At 51.2% G+C, this 25,811-nt stretch overlaps 11 protein-coding genes across 11 annotated transcripts; 5 read left to right on the plus strand and 6 right to left on the minus strand.

Annotated features, from left to right (window-relative positions):
• Window positions 1–390: 390 nt before the first annotated feature.
• Window positions 391–1,353, plus strand: M438DRAFT_276285 (uncharacterized protein; the record flags this gene model as incomplete). Its single annotated transcript, XM_029900840.1, has 2 exons — window positions 391–508; window positions 566–1,353. The coding sequence occupies 2 exons, from the start codon at window positions 391–393 to the stop codon at window positions 1,351–1,353; spliced, it is 906 nt and encodes a 301-aa protein (XP_029759328.1).
• Window positions 1,354–1,567: 214 nt separating this feature from the next.
• Window positions 1,568–2,632, minus strand: M438DRAFT_42438 (UBC-like protein). The gene is made up of 5 exons (XM_029910091.1): window positions 2,308–2,632; window positions 2,171–2,250; window positions 1,981–2,106; window positions 1,843–1,922; window positions 1,568–1,787 (listed from the first exon to the last, which is right to left on the minus strand). Exons 1-5 carry the CDS (start codon window positions 2,375–2,377, stop codon window positions 1,727–1,729), a joined length of 417 nt encoding a protein of 138 aa, XP_029759329.1. The 5' UTR covers window positions 2,378–2,632; the 3' UTR covers window positions 1,568–1,726.
• A 138-nt stretch (window positions 2,633–2,770) lies between these two features.
• On the plus strand, window positions 2,771–7,912 carry M438DRAFT_299478 (uncharacterized protein; the record flags this gene model as incomplete). Its single annotated transcript, XM_029902024.1, has 4 exons — window positions 2,771–2,848; window positions 2,904–2,970; window positions 3,022–5,885; window positions 5,933–7,912. 4 exons carry the CDS (start codon window positions 2,771–2,773, stop codon window positions 7,910–7,912), a joined length of 4,989 nt encoding a protein of 1,662 aa, XP_029759330.1.
• A 197-nt stretch (window positions 7,913–8,109) lies between these two features.
• On the minus strand, window positions 8,110–10,575 carry M438DRAFT_375602 (MFS general substrate transporter; the record flags this gene model as incomplete). The annotated part of the gene is made up of 7 exons (XM_029908590.1): window positions 8,110–8,354; window positions 8,532–8,645; window positions 8,697–8,761; window positions 8,956–9,228; window positions 9,283–9,840; window positions 9,893–10,057; window positions 10,112–10,575. The coding sequence occupies 7 exons, from the start codon at window positions 10,573–10,575 to the stop codon at window positions 8,110–8,112; spliced, it is 1,884 nt and encodes a 627-aa protein (XP_029759331.1).
• A 1,181-nt stretch (window positions 10,576–11,756) lies between these two features.
• M438DRAFT_366519 (uncharacterized protein) lies at window positions 11,757–12,350 on the plus strand. Its single transcript, XM_029907881.1, has 2 exons — window positions 11,757–12,184; window positions 12,240–12,350. Exons 1-2 carry the CDS (start codon window positions 11,870–11,872, stop codon window positions 12,270–12,272), a joined length of 348 nt encoding a protein of 115 aa, XP_029759332.1. The 5' UTR covers window positions 11,757–11,869; the 3' UTR covers window positions 12,273–12,350.
• Window positions 12,351–12,804: 454 nt separating this feature from the next.
• Window positions 12,805–14,876, plus strand: M438DRAFT_321451 (putative major facilitator superfamily transporter; the record flags this gene model as incomplete). The annotated part of the gene is made up of 6 exons (XM_029902917.1): window positions 12,805–13,042; window positions 13,170–13,184; window positions 13,232–13,615; window positions 13,669–13,682; window positions 13,733–14,109; window positions 14,161–14,876. The coding sequence occupies 6 exons, from the start codon at window positions 12,805–12,807 to the stop codon at window positions 14,822–14,824; spliced, it is 1,692 nt and encodes a 563-aa protein (XP_029759333.1). The 3' UTR covers window positions 14,825–14,876.
• A 40-nt stretch (window positions 14,877–14,916) lies between these two features.
• On the minus strand, window positions 14,917–16,816 carry M438DRAFT_346786 (uncharacterized protein). The gene has a single exon (XM_029905764.1). The coding sequence runs from the start codon at window positions 16,757–16,759 to the stop codon at window positions 15,059–15,061; it is 1,701 nt and encodes a 566-aa protein (XP_029759334.1). The 5' UTR covers window positions 16,760–16,816; the 3' UTR covers window positions 14,917–15,058.
• Window positions 16,817–17,360: 544 nt separating this feature from the next.
• On the minus strand, window positions 17,361–19,537 carry M438DRAFT_276411 (kinase-like protein; the record flags this gene model as incomplete). Its single annotated transcript, XM_029900850.1, has 6 exons — window positions 17,361–17,658; window positions 17,710–18,189; window positions 18,242–18,498; window positions 18,559–18,802; window positions 18,855–19,243; window positions 19,301–19,537. 6 exons carry the CDS (start codon window positions 19,535–19,537, stop codon window positions 17,361–17,363), a joined length of 1,905 nt encoding a protein of 634 aa, XP_029759335.1.
• An 18-nt stretch (window positions 19,538–19,555) lies between these two features.
• Window positions 19,556–20,614, plus strand: M438DRAFT_42656 (uncharacterized protein). Its single transcript, XM_029910092.1, has one exon. The coding sequence runs from the start codon at window positions 19,883–19,885 to the stop codon at window positions 20,414–20,416; it is 534 nt and encodes a 177-aa protein (XP_029759336.1). The 5' UTR covers window positions 19,556–19,882; the 3' UTR covers window positions 20,417–20,614.
• On the minus strand, window positions 20,524–23,688 carry M438DRAFT_356540 (uncharacterized protein; the record flags this gene model as incomplete). Its single annotated transcript, XM_029907108.1, has 3 exons — window positions 20,524–20,608; window positions 20,660–23,233; window positions 23,306–23,688. The coding sequence occupies 3 exons, from the start codon at window positions 23,686–23,688 to the stop codon at window positions 20,524–20,526; spliced, it is 3,042 nt and encodes a 1,013-aa protein (XP_029759337.1).
• Window positions 23,689–24,583: 895 nt separating this feature from the next.
• On the minus strand, window positions 24,584–25,724 carry M438DRAFT_276065 (Aldo/keto reductase; the record flags this gene model as incomplete). The annotated part of the gene is made up of 3 exons (XM_029900830.1): window positions 24,584–24,883; window positions 25,003–25,609; window positions 25,687–25,724. The coding sequence occupies 3 exons, from the start codon at window positions 25,722–25,724 to the stop codon at window positions 24,584–24,586; spliced, it is 945 nt and encodes a 314-aa protein (XP_029759338.1).
• Window positions 25,725–25,811: the final 87 nt, after the last annotated feature.

The raw sequence follows: 25,811 nt of genomic DNA on the forward strand, positions 1-25,811 counted from the left end.
CCTTCGTTTGAGTGTTTGGCTTGTGTTTTCTCATTTGAAAAAATGGTCACCTTGTACTGCTACATCGTTCCTCAAAAGCGACTACTCAAACTCGTGCTGTAGGATTATCCCTTGACATGATCATACGTGTTACCAAGCACTCAAGTCTTGTCATCCATCACAGACTGTATCTCGCTCTTGCTCGCTCTTTTGTCACTTCGCAAGTATTACCCAATTGGGCAGGGTCGGGACGTCGGCGTGTTCAACTTACGGCAGCGGAAGAGCGTTGGACCTCGGACGACTGGCCTTGGCCTCGAACAATTTCAGAGCAATAGGCGATTTCTCAAACGATACCGACTCGGCTTTGGATATTCAAGGAGCTGTTGGCATTCGTCACAAGCCAAAGTATCGATGGCCACAGTTTCAGGAGCGGCACTAGTTCGGAAGACTCTCTTGGGTGCCCGGAGTCGTTGTATATATAGAGCCCGCCAGCCCGCAATCCAGAAGCGTTTCCAAACCACCCAATCTAGTGAGTGTCTGTGGGCTGTCCTTTGCTTTGACCTCTTGCTTACCTTGTTATCAAAAGCACCGCATACCACACCTACGATCGAGACTCTCTCAAACCCGACACTCCCTCCTCCTCGCTCCCGAACCTCCCGCGTCCTCGGTGCAACCGCTCTTTTCATAGTCGCAACAGCCGCCGGTCTAGCAATGTCTGTGGCTCCCGCCATCGAGACGGCCAATGGCTTCCTCCAGCCTCCCACCAATGCCGAGACTCTCTCCTTGTTCGTGCCTGCCAGCGCAGAGGCCGAGGAAATCAACAAGCGCATCATCTCAAACCCTCTCTCCGAGTCTCTGCGCGCAGACCCGGAATGGATCGAGTCCAGGCCGCACATGAAGATCCCCGAAAACATGAGATCGCACAACTTGACAGCGGGCACATTGCAAGGAGACGACAAAATCGCGTCCCCACCGCTCACCTTTGCCAAAACGAAGGCTGAGTTGCCTGCCATCGTTCAAATTGCTCACCTTGGTGAGAAGTTGTGCGGTCACCCTACCATCATCCACGGAGGTCTTCTCGCAACTCTTCTGGACGAAGGTCTGGCTCGTGCCTGTTTCCCTGCTCTTCCCAATAAGGTCGGTGTTACCGCAAGTTTGAACATTACCTACAAGAAGCCTTGCCCGGCAAACAGCTTCGTTGTTCTCAGAGCCGAGACAACAAAGGTCGATGGCAGAAAGGCCTGGGTCAAGGGTTGGATCGAGCTCTTGGGCGAGGGCGTCGAAGAGGGCGAGCATTTGGTCGAGGCCGAGGCTCTGTTCATCGAGCCCAGAGGTGCAAAGAACATGGCCAGACTGTACTCGAGCGATGACTAAATCATGCCATGTACGACTACATAATACAAGATATGGATTTGGAGTTCAGGAATAGATTATAGGGCATTGGGAGGCACACTGTTCATGGCGAGCGGTCGTTCCAGATGGCATCTCCAGGGGACGGCCGCCGTATACCTCCATGTTTCGTCGCGACATAGAAGTAGATGTAAATATTGAGATGAAAGTTTTATACTGAGAACGGTATCGGGCCCTTTCTCTTTCTCTCGATGCGCCGGGCGCCAATGCTATGCCAGTGAAAGTATGGGACAGAAGAGTGGGTCATGTTGAGCGTCATGTCGTCGCTTGGGTACGGTTAAGCGACGAGTTCTTCATTTCGTAAGGAGCTGTGGAACAAGAAATGGGGGATAGTCATCTAGAAGTTTGTGCCCTCCGGGGGCTGGGGCAGCTTCTTGTGTGCAGGGGCAGCCATAAATCTACAGAGGAGTCAGCGTGATGCTTCTGCCATGGCTTAGTTGGTGTTCAACTTGCCTTCTAATTTCAATCAGGATGGTCTCCATGGTAAAGTCACGCTTCCATTGGCTCAGGCTGGGGAGCTTGGAGAGATCGACCTGTTGTATTTGATGTTGGTCAAGCTGACATCAAGTATATATTCCGGGCAAGACATACCTTGCCGTTTCTCTGGTCGACGCAGGGCAGGTTGACCTTGGAGATGAAGGTAACCTCGGGAGGGGTGTCGGGGTAGTTCTCGCCGCAGCGGATCTTCAGACTGTAAATACGGTTCTCGTGCACACTCTGTCGGACACTAAGTCAATGGCTGTTCTGATCGAGGTTGAGAGGTGAGGACGGGGTCGTGTACGTGAGGAGGTCCAAGGATGGTGCCGTTCCAGTTGGTCATGAGAAGATCGTCGCCGTCATCGAGACCGTAAGAACATGCCTCTACGACAGCGTTAGTCACCATCCTGTCCTATATTCACTCATACGGCTTGGCCATACCAGCACCGAGGCCCTTCTCGCCCTTCTCGAGCTCTTCTAGCAGACGGAAGTTGCGGGGAACTTTGGCCATGTTGTTTGGAGTTTGTTGGTGAGGACAGGCAGCCGAGTGGTAGGCCGACGCTATCTCTTGAACAGATCGAAGAGTGAAGCAAAAGTGTAGAAAGATGGGCTTCTATTTACAAGACGGGGATAAACACGCTTGTCATGAGCGTCACAATCAGCAAGCTCGACCCACGTCCTCGGTCGCATGCCCTGCCATTGCCCACCCACATGTTTGCCAGCTTGGCAAACTCCAACATCATCCGTGTCCTCCGTTCCTCGCTCCCCCTTTGGATGGTCAATTTACCACTTCCATTGACTTGTTGATTGATCTTCTTGTTTCACTTCAAATTACTGTTGCTCCAATTCACCATACCTTTTGAGGATAGAATGCTTGCCATTGTCTGAAAAATTAGAGAGAGTTATGAGTGGACAAGCTCTCCAGGCCGAATTAACGAGCCTGGCTCAAGAGGCTAAGAGAAAGAATCCAGAGATACGCACTGTATGCTATCGCTTCTAACTTATTGTTATATGTGTGAATACTGACGTTGATATAGGCCGCAGAGAAATCCTTACAAGATCTCAAGTCTCTCCCATCAACGTCAGAACAACAACTGGCTGCTGGTGAGATGTGTTTATGTCATCTTCATTCTCCAAATTGCTGACGAAGAAGAGATCTAAGTCGTCGACCAACTTTCATCGATCCTTTTCTACTCGCTTGCAATACAAGAAATGCCAAGTATGCTGGTAGTGCTGCAGTCTGTCTCCAACGCCTTGTCATCATTCGAGGTCTACCGAAGTCGCGCCTGAAAGATGTGCTGGATGCCTTCAACGCTTGTACCTCACTCGGCCTTGATATTCAGCTCAAGGTTCTCCAGGCTCTTCCGGCTCTTGCCCAGAACTATGCGGACGATCTGAAAGGTGATCATCTGGCCGCCGCCTTGCAAGTATGTGCAGCTTTGCAGAACGTCAAAGCTGCTACAGTCAGTGGTGTAGCTGCTGCCACCCTTCAACAACTTGTCGTATCCGTGTTTGATAGAGTTGCTGTCGAAGATGAAGCTGGTGATAAAGTCCCCATTGTCACTCGAATATCTGGTGGAGATGGTCCGATCGCCCTGAAAGAAGCTGCTTACGATGCTTACCGCGTATTTCTGGATATTTGCTTCGCTACCGAGGGCCAAAACACACGATTCGTACGATTCTCTAGCCTCTCTGCCGCCTCGGGCCTGGAGCTCATGGGTGCGTGCCTTGGTAGTCATCCCAAGATATTTGCATCTCATCCCGAGCAGACGAACATCCTACGAACAGTGGTCATGCCGCATCTAATTCGCGTCATCTCAGAACGTCAAGCATTCAGTGTCACACTGCGTGCCCTACGGGTCGCGTCGTTCATCATACGTCGTCATCTTCAGGCCATGCCTGACGAGTGTGAGGTTGTCCTAGGTCTTTTGACCCACATGATAGATTCGGAAGCGACATCCTGGAAACGCGCGATGTGCATGGAAGTCTTCCGTCTTGTTTACACTGAGCCAAGCCTGGCTGTGCAAATCTATCTACAGTACGATGCCAAAGAGGGCAAACGCTCGATTGTACGAGACAACATTGCATCCTTCGTCAAAATCTCGACCGAGAAGCCTTCTGTGATTGGGCTGGGTCAACACTCAACCGTTCCTACGGACCAGGCAAGAGATACGATAGCTGAACAAGTTGCGATGGAAGCTGCTGGCGGCGTTGCTGGTGTCATCGTCCCCACATCAAACTCTGGAGAAACCAACGTCCCAGGCATTAGTACGCGATGGAGCGTACCGAAGACTCAATGCATGGACCAACTTGATAAAACCGATCCTCCAGCCTTGCCAGAGACATATATCTATAGTCTTGTACTTGAGTGTCTGAACGGCCTATCTGAGAACCTTGCTAAGGTTGTGCTCCCTCTGACAGTGCAGCATGATGGTTCACGGCACAGGAAAGGCCCAGAACAGATTTCGGATGATGAAGCTGACGACAGTGAAGAACACACTACAAGTCCACAAAGGACTAGGAATAGAAAAAAGAGGTCGCAGTCTTACCGATCGCGAACGGTACCACTCAACCCGCTTTCAACAGACGAGAGTACCGAAGCTGTTCGTATCAGAGCAATTGCAAGGCTTGTTGAAGAGTGCTGGCCTGCATTACTTGCAACGTATTCCACGTTCCTCAACGCATCCTTGGACAACGATTACTATCGGGCGTTGATCAGGTCGTATCAAAGATTTGTCCAGGTCTCCGGTCTTCTCAGATTGTCCACCGCACGAGATGCCTTCTTGACCACGCTTGGGAAAGCTGCGGTACCTCCGAGTATAGTAACATCTAGCATGTCCGCAGTCTCATCTCCAACAACTGAACCTTCTGGCGTATACTCCAATGGCAAGGGATTACTCAGCGTGGAAAGCTTTGCCACGCAAGTATCAGGGAATGACAGGTCAGGACGAGCATCATATGATCCGGCGTCGAGGCCTACATTGTCGACACGTAATCTCCTCTGTTTGAGAGCACTTCTAAATGTTGCCATCGCTATCGGTCCAACGTTGGAGTCCTCATTCAACATCGTCTTTGAAACATTGCTCCAAGCTGGCGTCGTCCTCAATGCCTCGCAAGCAAAATCCACAGGAATTGGCCCTGAGATCTCAGCTGTAGAAGGCGCAGTCTTACGACTTTTAGAAAGCACAGCGGACTATCCGAACGACTCTTTCCTCCACGTACTCACCACCCTTTGCAAATTACTTGACGGGAGAACTGAAGGTTTGCCCTCGTCACCAGTTCAAGCGAAACCCCCACCCGTCACACGCAGGATATCGAGCCTGCCTGGGATCACAACCGATATTGCTCTTTCTACGCAAGATTATCTTTTCGTTTTGACAAGAATCAAGGACCTTGCAGAACACAATGTTGCGCGATTCGCAAGTTATGCCTCCTCCGAAAGTGGGTGGGCAATCTTGGTGAATCGTATCATAGATTTGACTATCGCTACAAACATTCCCGATGATGCTCGACGTCTCGCAACCGACATCTTGGCACGTTGTTCTGTTGCTGTTGCTGAAGCGAGCACATCTGAGGAATCGGATGATGCTGCGGTGGCCCAGAAGATGGTCTTGTCTTCGCTGAACTCGCTTGTCTATCAGTTATATGAGCAGGGCCACGACCTTGCGAACATCGATATTGAGATCCACAACAAGGTCCTTGACTCGGTCAGAGCTGTACTTGAAAAGTCTGGGGAGGCACTTTCTGCTGGATGGGATATTATTCTTGCCATAATAGGCAGTGTCTTTGACTCCGAAGACGCTGAGAAGCACGAGACTAACCAAAGGATCGACAAAGAGGGTTGGTTGAGGTTGTCAAGTAGTTTCATGGCTCCTTATCTGGGTCGATCGGCATTTGGTGTAATGCAGCTTGTATGCTCAGACTTCCTGGCGCCTCTTCCACAGGCATGTCTCAGCCCGCTGGTCGAGATACTGTTTCACTTTGCTTCTCAGACCTCTGATCTGAACATCTCACTCACGGTAAGTATTCAGTTCAGCTGAATAGACGACGTGCTGATACTTTCCAGGCTATCACGCTATTTTGGGACGTCTCGGATTTTCTCGTAAAGCAAGAAGTGGTATCTGGACTCAACGAGCTTACCAGCGGCATTGCCGAGGAACGACTGGTCCTAGGTCACGAACGTATCGTCACAAAGAGCAAAGAGTCTCGACCTGCTCAGTGGGTCTTACTCATGTATCGACTGACCGACATCATTGCCGACGAGCGCTCCGAAGTTAGGAACAGTGCTTTCCAAACACTCTTACGAATATTCAAGAACCATAGTACTGATTTCTCGAACCCGGCATGGCAACTAGCTATTGAGACCCTGTTATTCAAGATCCTACGAGAGAATGCCGAACAGCAGAAGAGTCTTCGATCTGGCAAAGCATCGATCGATGCTATCATTGGCCTCGACTCGACTTCGCGCGAGATCATTGGTGACATTGCTACTCTTCTGGTTGGCCAGTTTGACCAGATGGCATCACTTGATTCCTTTGACAGACTATGGTCAGACCTCATGGAAATATTTGAGACGCTATCATCCTTCCGTTCTTCTGTCATTAACGCAGCTATATACAACGCCCTCAGCACTCTACTAGTCGCTTTCAGGTCTGACAAACACAACTTGGACCAGGCAGTCGCGCGCACAGAATCTCTGTGGTCATCTGATATACCAGACTGCTCCGCAGATGTGAAGGGACAGACTGCTGCACAGGATCAATACATTGCCTACGTCAACTGTGGAAGAAGCATATATGATCTGGTGAAGAAGAGCACCACAGCTGAGCGCCTCGATAAACTGGTTCAAAACATGGTCAACTGCGTCAAGTCATCAACTGGCGGAGCTTACAGTACTGACGTGAACTTATCTACTGCGCTCCAGCAAAAAGTTCTTGAGCATCTTCGAGCGCTACACGGCAACATTGAGCTTGTCTCATCAACATTGGTATATGCTGCCTCTCAGCTCGTATCACTGCCTTTCGATGCATCGCAGCACAAGACCAAAAGCAATCTCACATTCGTTGCTTTATCCAAATCTAGCATGGATTGGTTGGTCGAGTTGACCACTACGTCTCTAGCAAAGTCCGACATGTTTCATTCAGGAGCAGTAGCAGAGGCTTTGGAAGACTTGGTGACCCCTATGAGGCTGAAGTACCGCTGGACGCAATCCGGCAAAGCACCAGCTCCATGGCAAAAAGCCACTACTGCATCGCTAGCCATCATTGAGAAGACATTAAAGCAGATGGAAGAGCTTAACATGGCGAAGGAGACGAAGACTCGTATTTGGTCCGCTATCGTCAATATTGCTCATGCTATCATGCACGCAGATATCGAGGAGGCTTCGCCACAGCCTACACCCGAGACCGTCGAGAAAGACGAAGTATTCGACTGCGAGAGCACGAAGCGACTTAAGGCCGTGATGACACAAGCACTGGGCTCTCCCGAAATCCCTGACGAAGTACGACAGCTGTACACGTCCTCACTCTTTGATGCATCACTCATCCACTCCGTTGAGCGCGGTGATGTGCCCCGAGATGGCGATCGATTGCAAAATCTACATTCGTTGCGTCTTGGACGAGTCCGTGATCCGGAGCCAAGTTTGAGGGAAGATATGGCATATCTATGTTTCAACGAGCTCATCTTATTGGTTGCCGAGTCTGACCCAAGTCAAGTCAAACTCTCACAGGCCGCAGCTGCTCATTTGGTGTTGCGCTTCGCTCTACCCATCAAGGCGTATATTGCCGATCAGCCTCTTCGTGGTTCAATGCCACAGCCACTTTCGCAGGTCGAAGAGCTGCTCTTCTGCTTGACTGAGATCGAAAAGCTGCGCTGTGCTCCAGAGGCCATGGCTGAGAGGGATGGCGTAAGTGGGACGAGTCAAAAGGCACATTTGGAATTGCTCTATCCGCTGGTCGTCAAGGCGGTGGGCGTGGCTGGAGACAAGCGATACGGCAACAAGAAGATTCTGAGCATGCTTGAGCGAGTGCTGGTGGCCAGCAGATAGCAACGTTACTGTGGACAACTCATCTCCCGTGAGAGCGTGAGTAAATAGATGTGATTAAAAAGCTATGTACGATTCTCAGAACAGGACAATAACCAACTTGCTCCTAACGCTATGCTTTCCAAATCCAGCTGCAAGAAAACAGGGGTATACGAAGAAAAATACGAAAACACATGTACTAGAGTGAAGCATAGTGCTGCTTATGCCTGCTTCTCAAGATCCTGTGGGGCACTGATGCTTCGAGACTCGGGTTCGTCGTCGGGGTTGGCCGATGCTTTGTTGGCGACGGGGAAGGTAGGTGCAAAGCTACTCTTGCTTCTGATCTGTGCTCCCCTCAGGTAGAACCAGATGGGCAGAGGTACAAGGCAGAATGCGAACAACCCGAGCAAAGTGCCGGCCCACTGGATACCCATTCCCTCGATCATATATGTAGCGAATAATGGAACTGGTGAAGGTACAATTAGCAAAGTCCTGTGGAGAAATTGAGATGCGGTACTCGTTCAACAAGCCAGCTCACAAACCGAGTTCGACATCAACGAGACAGCGATCTAGACCCCGTCTCATCAATGCTAGTCAATTATGCAATACCAACTCGCTGAGTTTGTACCTTCAGCTTACGTACATCCTGCTCCACAGAGGGATCTGAGGAAAGTGTTGGCTGCGATGGCGGAGGCGGCGAACATGAGATAGCTGTCGATAAGGTAGTTGAGGCATTGCAAGAAGATAGACATGATGCCTGTGAGGATTGTTAGCGTACTGTTGAAACGTGCGAGATGTCTCGACGTACCAAAACCAGTGAAGAAACCTGACAAAGTTGGCGCGATCCAGTGAATGTCCGCTCTGTAACCAGTCCTATAGGAGAGTGTGGTCAGCAGCATTCTTGCTAAGATGCTTGGTATTGAAACATGAGCCCTGCGCAAGTTCTGTTCTAAGGAATGTCGTCCGGAATGGTGTTTGGATATACAAATCTCGGATAGTAGAATTCCAAAAGAACAGTACAAACTGCTTGGATGGCTCACATCATCTGTACCATTAGTTTGACTTACCAACCGAACCAGAGTAAACCAATACCGAAGAGCACACCGCCAATGATGACTGGAGGAAGGCGCCATTCAGGAATCGGAATGTTGTTGTTTGCCTTCAGCTTGCGATTGTATGATGGGACATCAATGACGATGTATACACCAGCAAAGACTTCGCCCAGAATCATTCCGAAGTAGGGCAATCCACCTACACCAGGAGACATTCCGTGTACTTGTTGGAAAACGATCGGGTAGAAAGTCAGGAACAAGTAGAGTAAACCGTAGACAAAGGCCATGCTGAGGACTGTTAGCGCCATTCTTGTCATTGCCATATACACATCCATGACTTACTAAATGGAGAGGAGGAGGACAATTGGCTCCGTGAAGAGCATGCGCATAGGTCGGCCCAAGTTCTTCTCGACCAGCTCGCGAAGGTTGATCTCAATCTCCTCCTGCTTTGCGTGAATACCCCAGTTCTTGGTTCTGCGTCTCAATTCGGCAGCCTTATTGACCAAGATGACAGGAGGATAGGTCTCTTCGAGGAGGAAGATCAAAAGAGCAAGGCCAGTGAATCCCATGATAGCGGTGATGTATTCGCACCAGCGCCAACCAAGGTAAGAAGTCGTGATGAAGCCACCAATGAAAGGTGCAAGCAGAGGTCCAGAGAAGACCGCAATACTGAAGACAGTAACGGCAACACCTCTTTGAGCGTTGTTGAACATATCGGCAAATACAGCTCCGACGACAGTAAGTGGACAAGCGCCCATGAAACCACCGAAGAATCTGCAGATGAGGATTGTCTGCAAGTCCTTTCCAACGGCCACGGCGATACAGAAGATAGAGAAACCGAAAGAGCTGATAAGAAGAGGTAGACGGCGTCCGTAAAGTTCACTCATCGGAGCCCAGAGGCTGTGAAATGTGTCAGCAGAAGCGCATTGCTTCATTCACAGATACCACTTACATAGGGCCAGTAGCAAACCCGAGCACGTAGAGAGAGATACCAAGAATGCCGACCTCTCTTGAGACGTTGTATTCGGAGGCAACAGCACCGGTAGCGGAGGAGAATATAGAAGAACCAAAGGCAGCAGTCAATGTTACGAATCCCAGCGAAGCGGCAACAGGAAGCCTGGAAACAGGTCAGTATATAGTTCTGACGCGATGTGTACTAGGTGGTACTCACTTCTTCTTGAAAGGCCAGTTTTGAGCGTGCATTGGATCGTTTGGACCATCGAATTCTACTACATATTCTTCTCTTTCTGGCAATGGTGGAGGGTAGGGCTTGCCACCACCAAAGGCAGGCAAAGGTTTGCTAGCCTTTGAGGATCTCGTGCGGAAAACACCAAAGCCTGTGCTGTCTGCACCGCTCGCTCCAACGGTAGCGCTGTGTTGACTTCTGCCAGTCTGGATTCTGCTCAGTGCAGTTGGATGTCTTTCAAGGTCTGCCTCATTCTCGTGTTGTGTCTCGACTCTTGAAATGCTCCTACCCATCTCTTGTAACCTGACCGAGCTTCCGTCATGCGATGATGTAGAGGAACGTCTTGTGATTATTGGCGATTCGTGGGACTCATGGCGTTCAATGGGACCAAATCTCTCGGGTGAAGCATCGCGCTCATTGTTGGCCATCACCCTGTCTTGCGCGTTCATGCTGGATAGAAGGCCAGTCTCAGGGTCCACAGGAGAGTATTAGGTGTATGGAGAGAAGCAGGAAGAAAACCAGAAGCAGCAACAGACAGCGGTATCCAGATCAATAAATGAGATGAAATGCTTGAGCACGGGGCAGAGAAGCTGCTAGAGTGGGCCCAACGGTAAAGGGAAGCGGCTGTCACGGCAATCCTTGACTGCCTGGCCTCCTAAAACCTGGTGATTACGACAAAGCTCGTCAAATTTTGCTGCTTTGATAAATGGGGAGCAATGGGATATTCTACGATGCTGCTACTCTTTGTTTTTCGACCTCGGTGGAGCTTCGCTGCGTGTCAGACGAGGAATGACAGCAGCTCATGGCTGTATTTTGTCTCGATAAGCAACCACCTACGTCAAGTTTGTTTGGAAAGAGCTCCCTTTTTTCACTGAACCCTGACACCCTAACCATCCTGGTCAAAAGCTAAATGGCTCGAATCACGACGCCTCTTCAACGGCCTTTCTCTTCATCCATTCGGCAGTTGCTGCTTGTCTGTTTTGGACCCCAACAAATTGTGCTTCTAATCTCATTACTCAGATACTCGCGATCCAAAGCGAGCTGCTCTCGTGCTGAAACACACCATGACAGAAGGAGGCGTCACGGAACATCGAACCGCCCGATCAACAAGCTTTTTTCTCCTTTTAACTATCAATCTGGGGTAACACTTAACCCGAGTCAGCTCTCAGCCTTATCAAAGAAGGAACTTTGAGAACCATCAGAGACAGGATGATTGCCTGGCTACCTCAAACTCATCTGAAGCATCATCTTATCGTTGAGGTATCAAGATATACTGCAGATGCGGCATTTCATTGGGAGTTGGCTGAACCGGGAAAACGATACTCTGCAGGACCCAGATTTTCACGGTCCATTTTCAAGCTGTCACGACAGACAGGCGTGACTTTCATGTGACGTTAGTGACTTGCCAGAGAAAGCGCATTGATTCGAGTGAGAGTCGCTCGTACCACTGGATTCCTGTGACTTGCTGATCTCAACGGCATCACGTCTTCAGACGGCCATGTATCAGCGTTCGACGCGGAACAGAAGTCGGGCTCAATGCGAACACATACCCGCTCAAGAATGTCTAGGTCATATAAGGAAGAGTGTCTCGCCGTCAGTAGACGTCTATAGTCGCCAATGGATGCGATGAAACTCAGACAGAAGACGATAGAACGAGTTACCACGCCACGTGATAGAGAAATTCTTGCACCGCCACATCGCGTCCTCCACGTGCGTCATGAAAGTGGCGTTGACACGTCTTTGATGCTTTCAATAAAACCCACCAGGCAGCCTTCTACACACGACCACAACATCTCACTACACTTTCTAAAAAACACAAAGAAGATATTCACAACCGCCAAAATGGGTCTCCCTCAACAAACAACCACTCCCATTGAGAAGCCCTCGACTTCCGAGACCGCAGAGAACATGACCGACTCCACCCCCGCCGCCAACATCAGCACTCAGAACAGCTCAATCGGCGCCACAAATACATCCGAATTGGCTGGAGGTGCTATCGGCGGCACTGAAGGTGACGCAGAGAGAGCTGCTGAGAAGCTCTATGAAGAGAGAATGGAGGTGAGTGATTGTGACGATTGCTACATTGTGATCACAAGTGCTGACGTATTTACAGGAGGAGTACGCTAAGCGCGAGGGAGGTGCATAAATGATTTCCTACGACAGGACGAGAAAGAACCAGAAGACGAGTTCATAGGTTCCACGGCTTTGTACATAATACTGCTAATGTATCCACATTCATCTCACATTCATAAGGTCCTCCTCTGCGATTTTTGTAGGATGCGCGTGTGCTGACTTGGCGCATGAGGGCATTGCATTTCGCCCAACCGGCCGGTCAAGATGCGACAACACAAACTCTACACTTGATTGTACACACTCTATCAGATGATCTTACGGGCGCAAGCCTTCCAAGTAGGCAGAGGGAGCTCGCTTAGGCTGGTTATACTTTCGTACACCGTATAATCCCGTTGCGCGTGTATCGATTGGCTGGAGGTCGAGAACTTCCACGAACAGGCGTTGATCGGCTCCTGCAAAACAAAATGAGGAGCCGGAAACATACATAATGGAAGGGAGGGAACTACCGTTCACGCTTCGTCGTTTCGCATACACATCATAGTGTTGAAGCTCAATCAGCAATGGGTCTTTTTCGCTCCCGCAAGGGTGCGGCTGTAGAGCCGAACATGGTGGCGCTCGAGGAGCACCACAAAGGCGGGGAGGATCTGACGAGCAAGGTGGAGGCAGTGACAGATGTCAGAGAAGCTTCAGTCGACAAAGATGCACCTTCTAAAACAGAAGGAGATGCCAGTGCGACTACTCGGGTAGCCGAAGATGAATCAAAGTATCCGACTGGACCAAAACTTTGGCTGCTTGTCCTTGGTCTTTGCCTTACGATTTGGGTCGTCGCACTCGACAACAGTAGTAAGTGGATTCGAGAAGGAGACATCACGAGTCACCTCAGATGCTATTTCGCACTCGGTCGTACGACTTCGTGGTGTCAAATTATTGTTTTGCGTTGAAAGTATACTAATTATAATTCCTGTGCTAGTCATCGCGACTGCTAGTAAGCTATACAGTGCTCATATATGTTTCGCGGACTAATCTTAGCAGTCCCCAAGATTACGACGGAATGGCCTGACGCTCTGAACGATGTTGGCTGGATTGGAAGTTCATACCTGTTGACCACGACCTCCTTGCAACCTTCCTTCGGCAAAGTTTACACATACTTCGACGTCAAATGGACCTACCTATCGGCTCTGGTCATCTTCGAGGTCGGCTCGGTCATATGCGCTGCTGCCACCAGCTCGACAATGCTTATCGTGGGTAGAGCTGTTGCTGGTGTTGGAGCCGCCGCACTATTCTCTGGAGGAATGACCATCATTGGTTTCATCGCTCCTCTACGTAAGCGTGCGATCTATATCGCTTCATTGTCCAGTATGTTTGGAATTGCCAGTGTGGTTGGACCTCTATTAGGCGGGGTCTTCACGGATCACGGTAAGTTCATCTCAGAGCTTGAATATCTGAGTACTCGGCTAACGCTTTATCAGCAACATGGAGATGGGTTCGAAACGTCCTGTAATCATCACCTTGGCTAGACTAACGTACTGCTAGTGCTTCTGGATCAACCTTCCCTTCGGTGGAATTGGACTTGTCGCAGTATTCTTCTTTTTCACCAACCCAGAAAGAAGACACACGAACATGACTTTCAAGGAAAAGATCAGACAGATTGACTTGCTGGGTGCCTTCCTCTTGATCTGCGCCATTGTCTGTCTCCTTCTTGCCTTGCAGTGGGGAGGTACGACATACCCTTGGAGCAACTCGAAAGTCTGGGGATGTCTTCTCGGTTTTGGCTTGATTATTTTAATCTTCATTGCGCTCCAGATCAAGCTAGGAGATCGAGCTACACTACCTCCACGTATTCTGGTCAAGCAGCGTACTGTCTTGTCTTCTGCCGCTTATTCGACCTTCCTGGCTATGGGGATGTACACGTAAGTGTATCAGTAGCCACAGAGCAAGCCATCGTCCTAACACCATCATAGTCATATTTTCTATCTGCCGTTCTACTTCCAAGCCGTCAAGAACACTTCAGCCGAGGGCTCAGGCATCCGGTGTATCGCATATCTGGTCTCTAACACGATCGCATCTATTATCGTCGGTGGCACGATCACAGTCATTGGATATTACTTCTTCTTCATGTGGTTCGGAGCTGCCATTTTCACCGTCGGCGCCGGCATGCTCTATACACTCGAAGTCCACTCTCCCGCCAGCAAATGGATCGGCTATCAACTTCTTGCAGGCATCGGTGCAGGAGCCGGGATCCAAATTCCCTTCATTGCCGTACAGGTCGTACTGGATGAGAAAGACATGCCTTCGGGAAATGCCATTGCCATTTTCTTCAACAGCTTGGGAGGTGCGGTCTCCATCTCGATTGCTCAGAACATTTTCGCCAACACGCTGGTCAAAGATATCATCAAGAATGTCCCTGGCCTTGACCCAGCAGCTGTCATATCCGCTGGTGCCACACATGTCAGAGAGGTGGTCTCCGCGGAACAATTGCCAGGTGTGCTGAGTGCGTACAGTAATGCGGTGACATCTGCATTTGTGGTGCCTATTGCGACCAGTGGCATCGCGTTCTTTGTTAGCTTGTTTGTTGAGTGGAAGAGCATCAAGGGAAAGAACATTATGGGAGGTGGCGCTGCTTAGGTCTATTCAATTATATTCGAAGAGCACAGCATTCGCTGTAGAAGAGTACGGACGCGCGCACTTGATGTCTAGCTTGGATATCACATCAACATACAAGCTCTCGCTAACAAATTTTCACATGCATTGGACAATCGAGAATTTAAGATGTTAAATGACTGTGTCTCGGCCGTGGAGGCGAGCTCCGAAAAAGCCGCTGCTGAGGGATGTCATGATATATGTCACGATCTATCTCATCTATCCAAGTGATGCTGGCGATGGTGGGACAGAGCTATTTTGATCATGTCCATCTGTCATCGGGCGCCCAGAGCTTTCACTCTCCCGCTCATGGTCCAAGATAGCAGTATCAATATCGGCGCTGTTCTCCCTGAACATGCCATCTTCATCATCTTGTTGGACCCTAGTCCTCGCTTCTAGCTCAACAGCCTCCTCGGGTGCCTCTCCCAAGTCCGCAACGTGTTTTGGGAGATGGGTCCGAGTCGAGGCGTGATAGCCGTATTTCTCTCTCGCCCAGGCGTGATATTGTACCAGACTTAGGCTTTGGGCTACTCTTTCTGCATCCATGGATTTGAGGACCTTCTTGGTCGTCTCGGTTTTGTCGCCACCCAATTCAACGATGCGGCGGAGTGCGATATCGATGATGCAGCGGCGCTTGAGGTAGATGTTATACTCGGAAGTGGTGAATTGACGCCAGGAGTTTCCATATCGTCGATTCACCTCTATGATAGATGGGAATGTCGCGTACCCGTTGTAGCTCGATTTTCCAACAAACCACTCGGTCCAGAGCTTTTGAACAGAGGGCGTTGTGCGTGACAACACAGGAGCGGGCGGTGGGTAGGGATCGAGTGGGTTATAGACCTTTGGCGTAGGGGCTGGGACAGTACGATCTCGACGCTTCAGCTCGAAGATGAATTGGTTGAGGGAGAATTGCTTCGAGATTCTTTCACAATCCATCTCCTCGCATACGGCAAGCCAGACATCGCCAGTGGCTCCGGTAGCATTGGGACAACGTGCTTCGACTCGCGCTTGTATTTCGTCTATGACGACGCGGCGCATGCTGTAGTAGACACCTTCCTTGCTGTCCTTCCAGCGCCATGCACTGCCATATTTATGATCCAACTCGTTGATTGCAGGTTTCTCAGCAGAGCCGACGAAGAACTCGTGCCATAGCTCCATGACGCTTTCGGAGCCTCGTTGCAAGCGATACTGTGGTGCGTCTTCGTGTGCTAGATCTGCGGTGCCATGAGGGAAGTTGACGGCTCGATTTGGCTGTATTGTAGGTAGGAATTCTGGGGTTGCCAGAGGTTTTGGGCGACGAGCCATGAAGGGAGCGCGACGGTTGTTCGGTGGACAGACAATGGCAGGGTTGTCTGCTGCTTGGGCCGCTTCTTGGAAGAAACTCTGCAATGCGTCATCAGGTCGTGAAGAGGCATCCGTGTGCGGAGCAGCTGAAGCGGTGGACGGTGGTACTTGGGTGCGTCCATAGTATTGCTGCACGGCCGACTGATGGCGGTTGCCGAATTGATATTGCTGCCCCGCCAGTTGTTGCTTTCTAACATCTTGTCGCGTCGCATTGGGAAGGGAGTTGGCGGCACTCTTCTTCCACTCGCTATGCATCTCGTCTATGCGCGACTCCAGTCTGGCCAGTTTCTGGCCCAAGACGTCCAACATACGCATAGCTGCGCCATTGACTAGTTGCTGCATCTGTGTTTCCAGACGAGGCACGAGAAGCTCGACCACTCTGTCCGCTACGTCCTTTTCTTTGACCTGATCATTTTTCTGCCTCGTTTCCTCCTCTTTTGCCTTGGGGGACTCGTTTCGTAGGCGTTTCGGCTGAGGTTCCTCTATTTCTTCTTCTTCGCTTTCGTCATAGTCGTCAAAGTCGTCCAAGTTGTCCAAGTCATCCAGCGTTCGCTTCATCAGCAGTATCGGCGGCATCTTGGGTCTTTCTACTTGGGTGATCCGTCTGTTGAGTCTTAGAATCGCCTATGAGCGACTATCTTAGCACTATCATACTACCGAGCAAGAGCGCGATATCTAGACCCTTGCCGATGCCCTGAGCGGAGAAGCTTCGACGCGCCGGCCAATCACAGATGATTTCCATTTCACACCTCCGAGCTTGCTCTCACCACCTAAAAGGGAAAACACATCATGCACAAAGCAGCTATCCTTCTGCTCATGTTTGGTTATCCGTGATTTGTTTTTGACCTGACTCAGTCCTGATCTGTATAATCCTGAGGAAAGGGTTTTGAAAGACCATTGTGCGGTTCCAGCGCTAAATCTTCTTGTTCTTGAAAAGTTAAAGAAACGCCTGACCATCCCATTTACCCGCATCAGAATGTCTGCCATGACCGACATGACAAGACGAGGACGAAAAAGCCATCAAATTTCTCGCTTCCGTACTCCGACGGTCCTGCTGCACTATGCTGTGTCCTCCTCACCATTGAGCTCTTCAACCCCTCCAGACTGTCATGAAATAGGACAGATGATGAAACAAATGTGCGATGAAAGTCGCTTCCTCGACTCGTTCGGCCATCGCTCAGCTTCCACGGAATGCATCGAAGCGTTTGTACGTGTAGCCAATGAATGGCAAGCTCATGCTGGCTTCCTCGCCGCCCATAGCCTCGTTCTGGGCGCGTAGAGCAGCACTGTTGTCCGTCTGCGGGATCTCGTCGATGGGGAAGTTCTGTGTATCGACAGCAGAAGAGAGCTTGGGCTCAAAGGGAGCACGAATGCGACGGAGCTGGTCCCAGACAACTCCGCGGAAGAAGGGGTGCTGCTTGATCTCTGTGCCACCTCCAAGGCGACCCAGACGGTTGTCGGCGTCGCAAATCAAGCTGTTAAAGTCAGAACAAATCGTGCTTTCAGATCGGGTCAGGGCAACTTACCTGCGAATAAAGTGCTCTGCCTCGGGGCCAATTTGTTGGTCTGGAGGGAAGTGCAAGTTTCTGGGCCAGTCTACAATCTTGCGGTATGTGTCGTGGGGTTCCTCTGCACAGAACGGGGGCCAACCAATCAAGCACTCGAACATGATGGTGCCAACGCTCCACCAATCACAGCGGTAGTCGTAGCCCTTGCCGCTGAAGATCTCGGGAGCAATATAGTCGGGAGTACCGACGGTCGAGTAGGCGAGCTGACGACGCGATTTGCGCCAGGTGTTGACTTGATGGCGGTTGCTGACAGTCAACTGGATCTGGTCGAGGGAGACTGATTGGCGGTTGGCAGCAGTGGCTCGCGAGCGGGCATTCGACATGAGCTGCTGGTAATATGAAGCATTGTGTTCCTTGTGGAAGCCGGTGGAGAGACCGAAATCTGTGAGCTTAATGTGGCCGCCGCGGTCTAGCAGAATGTTGTCGGGTTTGATGTCACTGAAGCGTCGTCAGCTGCGTACATTGTAAAAGTGGAGCATAGCCAACGTACCGATGAATGAAGCCCAGTTTGTGCACTGCCTCCAAAGCAAGTGTGATTTCGGCCATGTAGAAACGGGTAATGTCCTCGGAGAAGATCTCGTACTTGATCAACATGGTCATCAAATCACCACCCGGCAGGAACTCCATGAGCATGTAAAGGAAGGTCGAATCTTGGAACGAGGTATGTAGCTTTACCAGCCAGGGACTGTCGGCGTTGGCGAGGATATCACGCTCGGCGCGGACGTGGGCGAGTTGATCCTTCTTGAACTGCACAACCGTGTAAGTACCAGTGTCTGTCAGAGCTTGCTCGGACGAGCTCAAACATACCATTTCGGCCTTGACAAGAGACTTGAGGGCGTAGATCTTGCCATCGTGCTTGCGTTGCACAAGCTTGACCTCACCAAAGGCACCTTTTCCAATAATCTTAAGGGTCGTGTAATTCTGGGGTCTCTCGCTGGTACGGAGGAAGCGGAGGAAGTTTGCTTCAGAGCGACGCATGCTAGTCGTCTTCTGCTGTTTGCGTGCGTCCGACACAGTTTGGTCCTTCATGATTGTCTCGAGCTCTTGGGCACTGGGTAAATGATCAGCTGTGCTCATCAAGCGGACACGGTTTGGGTACATACCGGGCATTTCGGTCACGAGCTCGTTCTACACTGTCACGGAAAAAGGTGCTGACCAGTTCGGTTTGCAGCTTTGCTCGGTTGCCTATGCTTGTCGAGAAGCGCTCCGAATTCTTTGGCGGTGCCTCTTCATCTGTCAAAGACGGACCGGAGTAGTGTTGCTGTTGTTGGTGGGTCGAATTGGCGGTTCGTGGACGATTGGGGTTGGGTGAAACTTGACGGCCATAAGGACTCTGGGCGCGAGGTGGACCGCCAAGGTTCTGGTTGGAGAACTGGTGCACCAGGCCATTGGTTGCAGCATCGTGGTATTGCTGTTGCTGCTGCTGCTGCTGCTGCTGTTGTTGCTGCTGTTGTGCTTGTTGTGCTTGTTGTTGTTGTTGCTGCTGTGCTTGCTGCGGCTGGGGTCGGTAGCCTTGCTGGGCGTGCAGGTTGGCCTGCTGTTGCTGGACGGCCGAGGTATAGGGGTTGTTTGCAAAGTAGCCTTGGTTGGTGAAGCCAGAGTTCATACCAGGCTGGGCGGTGCCCCAGACCTCTTGCTGTCCTTGGGTGTTGGGAAACGGCTGAGGGAAGGTCGAGGGGGTGGTGGGATAGGCGCGGCCCTGCTCAGCGCCGCCGAAGTTCTGAGCTCCCTGGAAACCGAAGTTCAGTTGCAGTCGGTTCGACTGCTGCTGGTTGTTGGGGTTCATGCTTGCTGCTGTTGGCACGCTCGTGTTAGTGTTGATCAAGACGGCGGGGAGCGCAGCTGTGTATGCTGCTGAGTGGGGGAGCAGGAGTCAAACGCACTGTCGACTGCTCAGCGGCAGGTGGTCTCAGACTTGACTATCGAGCGACAGACAACTTGGTCGACGCGGGACAGGCCGTGAGGAAGGCACGGGTTGTAGGGGGGCAGCAGAGGATAGATGGATGAGCTGCGAAAGAAAGTCCGAGTCGGTGTGGTATGTAGATGAAAGCACGAAAGCACGCACGAAAAGTGCCGAGAGCGGTCAATCAATTACAACACAGCCTCGTAGCTACAGGACCGCCCGAATTCGATGCCTTCGACTCTGGACAAGGGAAAAGCTGGCCGATTCCACGACATTCACAGCCTGAAGCAAGCCCAGTCCGCCGCCCCCTCTAGCCTCTCCACAAACTTGCGACACACAGGGGTAGAGCTACTGCTACTAGTTGAGCCCGTCTTCTATTCTTGTTGCATTTGCCCGCCTCTCGACAAGTCATCTAGTAATTCCTTCACCTTGTTCAAGTCACTCACGTCGATACGCATGCCTTTTCCTACAGACTTCATGGTAGTTTCGTCTTCTTCAGGTCGAAACTTTGTTGTTGGTTGTGCTCTTGCAGCCGCGCTAGAGTCTGGGGATGAAACATCCACCACGTTGTACCCACGCAGTACGATAAACAACTCCTTTCATTCCACGCGCTTGTGCGACTCTAGTCTGCAGCAGCTTCTACTCCTTCTCTGTCTAAATGCTACGCTATGCATACTAGGATCCAATCGGATCATAGGAACATTCCTCAAACAACTCTCCCCGCCTGCCAAAGGGTATAATATCCAAAACAAACAAAAATAAACCAATAAAAAGATTTATGCCAAAAACCTGGTCTCGTATGAAGAATGTGAACAAGAAACTTCGGTGTCGTGACACCGGTCAAAATGAATCGTCGTCTTGGTGGCTTTCTATGCCATCAACAGCGCCTGTGCCTTCTGCTTCTCGGCTGAGATCGAGGCCTGCAGGCGGCGCATCTGTCGTTGTGCTTCGTCCCTGTTCAACCAGTTAATGTTGGTTCAGTGTATCACATTTGCGGGTACGTACCTTTCGCCCTGAAGTTCGGCGATCTCGAATTGGGAACTGTTAATTCTCTGGACCACCGACTGCATTTGCGAGTCTGCATCCACTAGGGCTGCTTCCAGCTCCTTCACTCTGCGTTCAAGCGTGGCTGTTTTGCTGGCTTCGAATAGATTCTCGGCCATGCTCCCGCTGGTGGTACCAATCCTGGGGCTTTTGGCTCCGAACAGAGGTGATGCCTGCAGTGATGATGCTGCAGTCTTTCCTGTCACGTTGAGACGCTGCAACTTCGGGCTGTTGGCATCGTCGATCTGCTTTGCTTCCTCTTCATGATCAACAAGAGCCAGTTCAGACAGTTGCTGCGCGGCGACCACGTTGTCCTCCATCATCTTGAGGCGGGATTGCATGCCCACAATGAGGGCGGTTGACTCACTCTGTGATTGCTCTCCCTTACCAACTGCATGACTGAGACGCTCGCGCAACGCCATGTTGGCTTGCAAATGTTCCTGGACTTGTGATGCTAGCTGTTCCATGCGTGTTGCAGCTTCGAGAAGTTGGTGTGCAAGATCGTTTTGCGTGTCGATGTGCTCGTCCTCAGATTGTTGAAGCATGTATGCCTTTTGACGGTATTCCTCTGCCTCACGGAGCGCGGCATCACGCTCGGTCTCGGCCAGAGCAATGCTCTGTCTGAGGACTTTGATCATAGTCTTACGATCTTCTTCACCAAGTTCGACATTTTCGTCGGCAATCTCGATACCGAGTCCTTCGAAAGTTGACTTGCGGGAAGATCCACTGATAGTGCGTCCATTGAGGTACTCGCGCATAGATTGAGTCTCTTGTTGTGCTCTGTCCAGCGCCATTTTGACACCACCGATGTTGCTCTCGCATTGCCATTTCTGCTCGAGAGCATCATCGGCGCGCTTTCTAAGCTCTCCAATCTCGTAGCGGACAAGGTTAACTTCACGTGTGAAGGGGGTTCTGCCAGTGGTTTCTTTTCTAGCGCGGTCGCGGTCGGCGGCGAGCTTACGGACTGTCTTTGCGTGCTCGCGCTTTTCGCCTTCGTATCTGCACAGGAGATTCTTGAGAGCCTGGTGTAGAGCATCGCGTTGGTCCTCGATGTCTTTGTGGCGGTCGCCGGACACCGAGTCGGATCTTTGACGAGTTTCACTACGCTCTCTGACTGAACCAGATCTTGCCAGAGAGTTACTGCGGCGAAGATTACCATTGGAAGAGGCTCTAGCCAAAGAGTTTGATCGCGACAAGCCTGACTTGGGCCATCGAGGCGGCGCGAAGACATCCTCGCTGAACTCAGGATTGGTGCTGTCCTGTGCTTCTTGGAGCATCTGAACCTCTGAGCGGAGAGCTTGCAGCTGTTGTTGCATGCTAGCGTTCTCGTAACGGAGCGACTGCATCTCGGAGGCTTCAGCTTCGAGTCCTTCGACTCTGGCCTTGAGTTCTGGAACAACTTCGTCGCGAAGATTGTCTCGTTCATTGCGATGCTTCTCACTTTCATCTCTCAGAGCAGCAAACAGATCTTCGAAGTTATCTTTTGATTGACGCTCCTGGCTGAGGCGACGGCGAGTCTCATCAAGGAAGACTTCAAGCTCGCGGACGCGTTCGTCCTTGTGGCCTTCCTCTACCGGTGCACCGTCTTTGTTGAGGTGCATTTGCTCCTCGAGCTGTTGTATTTGTGTCTCCAAGCTCTTTCTTAACTTCAGCTCGTCGGAGAGCTTCTGGGCGTAGTCGACTTGCAACTGTGCCTTTTCTTGTTCTACCTTTCTTTTGAGACGTTCTAGCTCGTCGATCTTGGCTTCACTGTCACCAAGGGGATATCTGAGAGAGCTGGTGCCGGAATCCGAGAAGTAGTCGCTTGTTCTTCGGCCAAGTTCATGTGAGCCAGTAGGCATCTCGCTGCGGAAACGGTCAATCTCGTCTTCGAGCTCCATCTCTCGTCGGATGGAACCAGCGAGTTCGGAGCTCACTTGCTGGAGCTCGCGCTCCAATTCTTCAACATGAGCATTCATGGTCGACGAGGTCGAGAGTGGGTGAGTGTTGGGCATGTCGAAGTAATGTGGTTGGCTGCCGGCATTGTGGTGGTGGAGGTCAAGTGCAGGTGGAGTAAGGCCCATGTTGGTGGGTGTGGCATCGAAGTGACTGGTGCTTCGAGAGTGGGCTGGCGACGCAGAGACGTCGGAGAAGGATGTTGCTGGCGAGTGTGCTTCGAGATTGGGAGAGGACGACTTCCAGCCAAAGAAGGAGCCGAGCTTGCGGCCAGGAGACTTTGATCGCCTTGGGGATGACGACGAGGCGAACGACTCGGTGGACTCGTCTGTGAATGATCTGGGTATGCCGTCGAGCTGCACGGTCATGGCAGGTGCGTGGACGGGGACACTCATGGTAGAAGAGCGACCTCTCTCTGGAGAGGCTGGGACTGACGTCTGACTCGACAGGCTGGAATTTGAGTGGTGGCCGGGAGCGGTTGTCTTATCATATCTTAACGGTACCGGCAAACGACTGTCGATTATGCTGCGACGTTGTGCACCGGAGGGAGAGGGAGCGAGAGACGAAACGGGTGGGAGATGTCCAGGACTGCTGGTATCCCTTTAACAAAGAGTCAGCCATGCACGCGACATAACGCAGGTGTTATCCCCTATCCAACGGTCCGTGACATACTTTGGCAAGTCTGAAGCTTGGTGGCTCTGTTGTTCTGACGCGCGAGGGGGCGCGGTAACGTCCGTTAAAGCCGTTTCCTGCAGCAGCAGCGAATGGTCTACAGAGGAAGGCCTCGTTCGCAGAGCGGCATCATGGGGTTGGGACGGCGAGGGTATGTAGGAGAAGGAAACGGCTCTAGGCGAAGGTTTATCTGGCACGGGCTTCCTCCTTACAGGCGACGAGGCTATCGACAGTGGAATCTGCGAGGTTCGCTTCCTGAATGATGAAAAGGAGGGCACGCTGACGGGCTCAATCAAAGACAACTGATCCCGCAGCTTTGACCGACCGTGAGATTGCTGTGTCTCATCTGCGCCGTCCGGGGAATGCCAACCATCATCTGCCATTGTGTTCAGCTAACCCTCTCCCATTCGCATCGCAAGGGAGCCGAAAGCCTGCAAATTGTCTGATGCAAAAATACGAGACTCTGGTCGGCGAGCGTGTCGCTAACGGTTCCAGGGGGAAAGATTGATTAGGTTTCGGCAAGGGCGTGGGGAGGTTGGAACTTGGAAGTCGATTGAAGGATGAACCGGCTGTGAGATCAATTGCCTCTATCGTCGGTTTTCACTCGAGCACAGTAGTGCAAAGAAAGAGCGAGTTTTTCTCTGCCGACCACCCATGTTCTCCAGCGCCAAATGGCACAAGCGATCCGACATCAAGAGCTGCAATGATCACCATGAGCGCGTCCACCCATGATCCACGATGGAGCCGCCATGAATTTCCGGCCCGCACCCAGGGACGCTATTCGTCATTGGCTGGCTCTGTCTTTACCCCTGACTAGGAGGCCTTTCGAGACCGACTGCCCCAACCGGGACCACAGAAAACGCGTCCGAACGATCGGCCCTGGAAGGAACGTGAAGCCTCCCCAAAATGGACCATGGACATGAGCTTTCTCGGGTTTCACGCACCGTCTGTTACCGGCCAATCGTTCTGCGTTACTGCCCTTGCAGTAGACTACTTCGAGAGCATGCAGAGCAAGCTCTTTGTCGTGTCATACATTCTTGCTTCTAAATGAGTATCAACAGCAATATGCAGTTCATTACTCGCTATAAGCGGTTCGCAGCAGCCACGTTGGACAGGTTATATGAACTTCATTCCATGTTGTACCTGGCATATGAACTAAACCACGGACAATGCGCCAGCACGACTCGAGATTCTAAGGGTCTGCCAATCGCAATATAATCCCTGGTCCGTCCCCATAACAAGTAAGAATTGTCTAAACGTTTCGTAAACATCAACAACTCAAGCCTCTTTTCCTTCAAGATCCGTATAAAAGTTCCATCCAAAGTTCGCACTCGGGTCATTGAAACGCAGCTTCCTATCAATTGCGTCGACCTTCTTCACATCCTCTGCCGACAGCTCGAAGTCGCCCTCAACATTCTGTCTGATTCTCTCCGGAGTTTTGCTCTTGGGGATGACACTTCGACCGTGTGCGATACCCCAGGCTAAGGCGACCTGGGCACCAGACTTGTTATACTTCTGGCCCACTTCGACCAAGGTTGGGTCTTCGATTAGCTTGCTCAGGTTTTGACCCTTGGAGTACTGAAGGGCATGATTAGCTTGATCCTGCTTCGCAAGTACATCGGAGCTGCTAGGACTGGTTCTAGGACATCACTGTCTGCAGAACCAGCTCATGGCCCTCCTGTTTCTCAGAAACTTACAACTTCATTGCTGTTTCCAAAGGGCGAGTATTGGGTGACGTGGATGCCTTGAGATTTGTGCCATTCGGCAAACTCGTGCTGCTGCAGGTATGGATGGCATTCAAGCTGGTGAGCTGCGGGAACCACACTTGTCTCCTTGATCAGTCTTTCCATCTCAGCTTTGCTGAAGTTAGAGACTCCGATCGCTCTGGCCTTGCCAGACTTGTAAACCTTCTCCATAGCCTTGTAAGTCTCGACGAAATCACTGTTGCCAGCCTTGACCTTTCCGTTCGAGTCCTTGGGAAAGAGCGACGAACCACTGGCAAATGCAGATGGCCAATGCATCAGCCAGAGATCGACATAATCGGTTCCGAGATTCTTGAGAGATGTATCGAGGGCGGCCTCAACATCTTCGGGAGCATGATCGTTGTTCCAGATCTTGGTGACCAGGAAGATTTCAGATCTAGGGACACCGGACTTCTTGATAGCAGAGCCGACAGCAGGCTCGGTACCGTAAACAGCTGCGGTATCGATGTGGCGTACACCAGCTTGTAGCGCAGCGACCACTGCAGGTTCTTGTGCATCTTTGTCCTGCCATGTACCAAAGCCCAATGCGGGAATCTTGGCTCTGTAATAATATTAGCAATCAAGCTCGTCTTATATTTCACACTGGCATATTTTTGACAAGCATATATAAGCACTTACCCGGTGTTTAACTGGTGCATCGTACTTCTATGGGCCATTCTGGCTTGCTGTTGTCTGAGCGGGGCTTGAGACGAGAATTGCTGCGATACCTGCGCTAGACGCGTGGTAGCAATTGAGACGCTCTT

This window comes from Aureobasidium pullulans, assembly GCF_000721785.1.
Source record: "Aureobasidium pullulans EXF-150 unplaced genomic scaffold scaffold_12, whole genome shotgun sequence".
Lineage (NCBI taxonomy): Eukaryota > Fungi > Ascomycota > Dothideomycetes > Dothideales > Saccotheciaceae > Aureobasidium > Aureobasidium pullulans.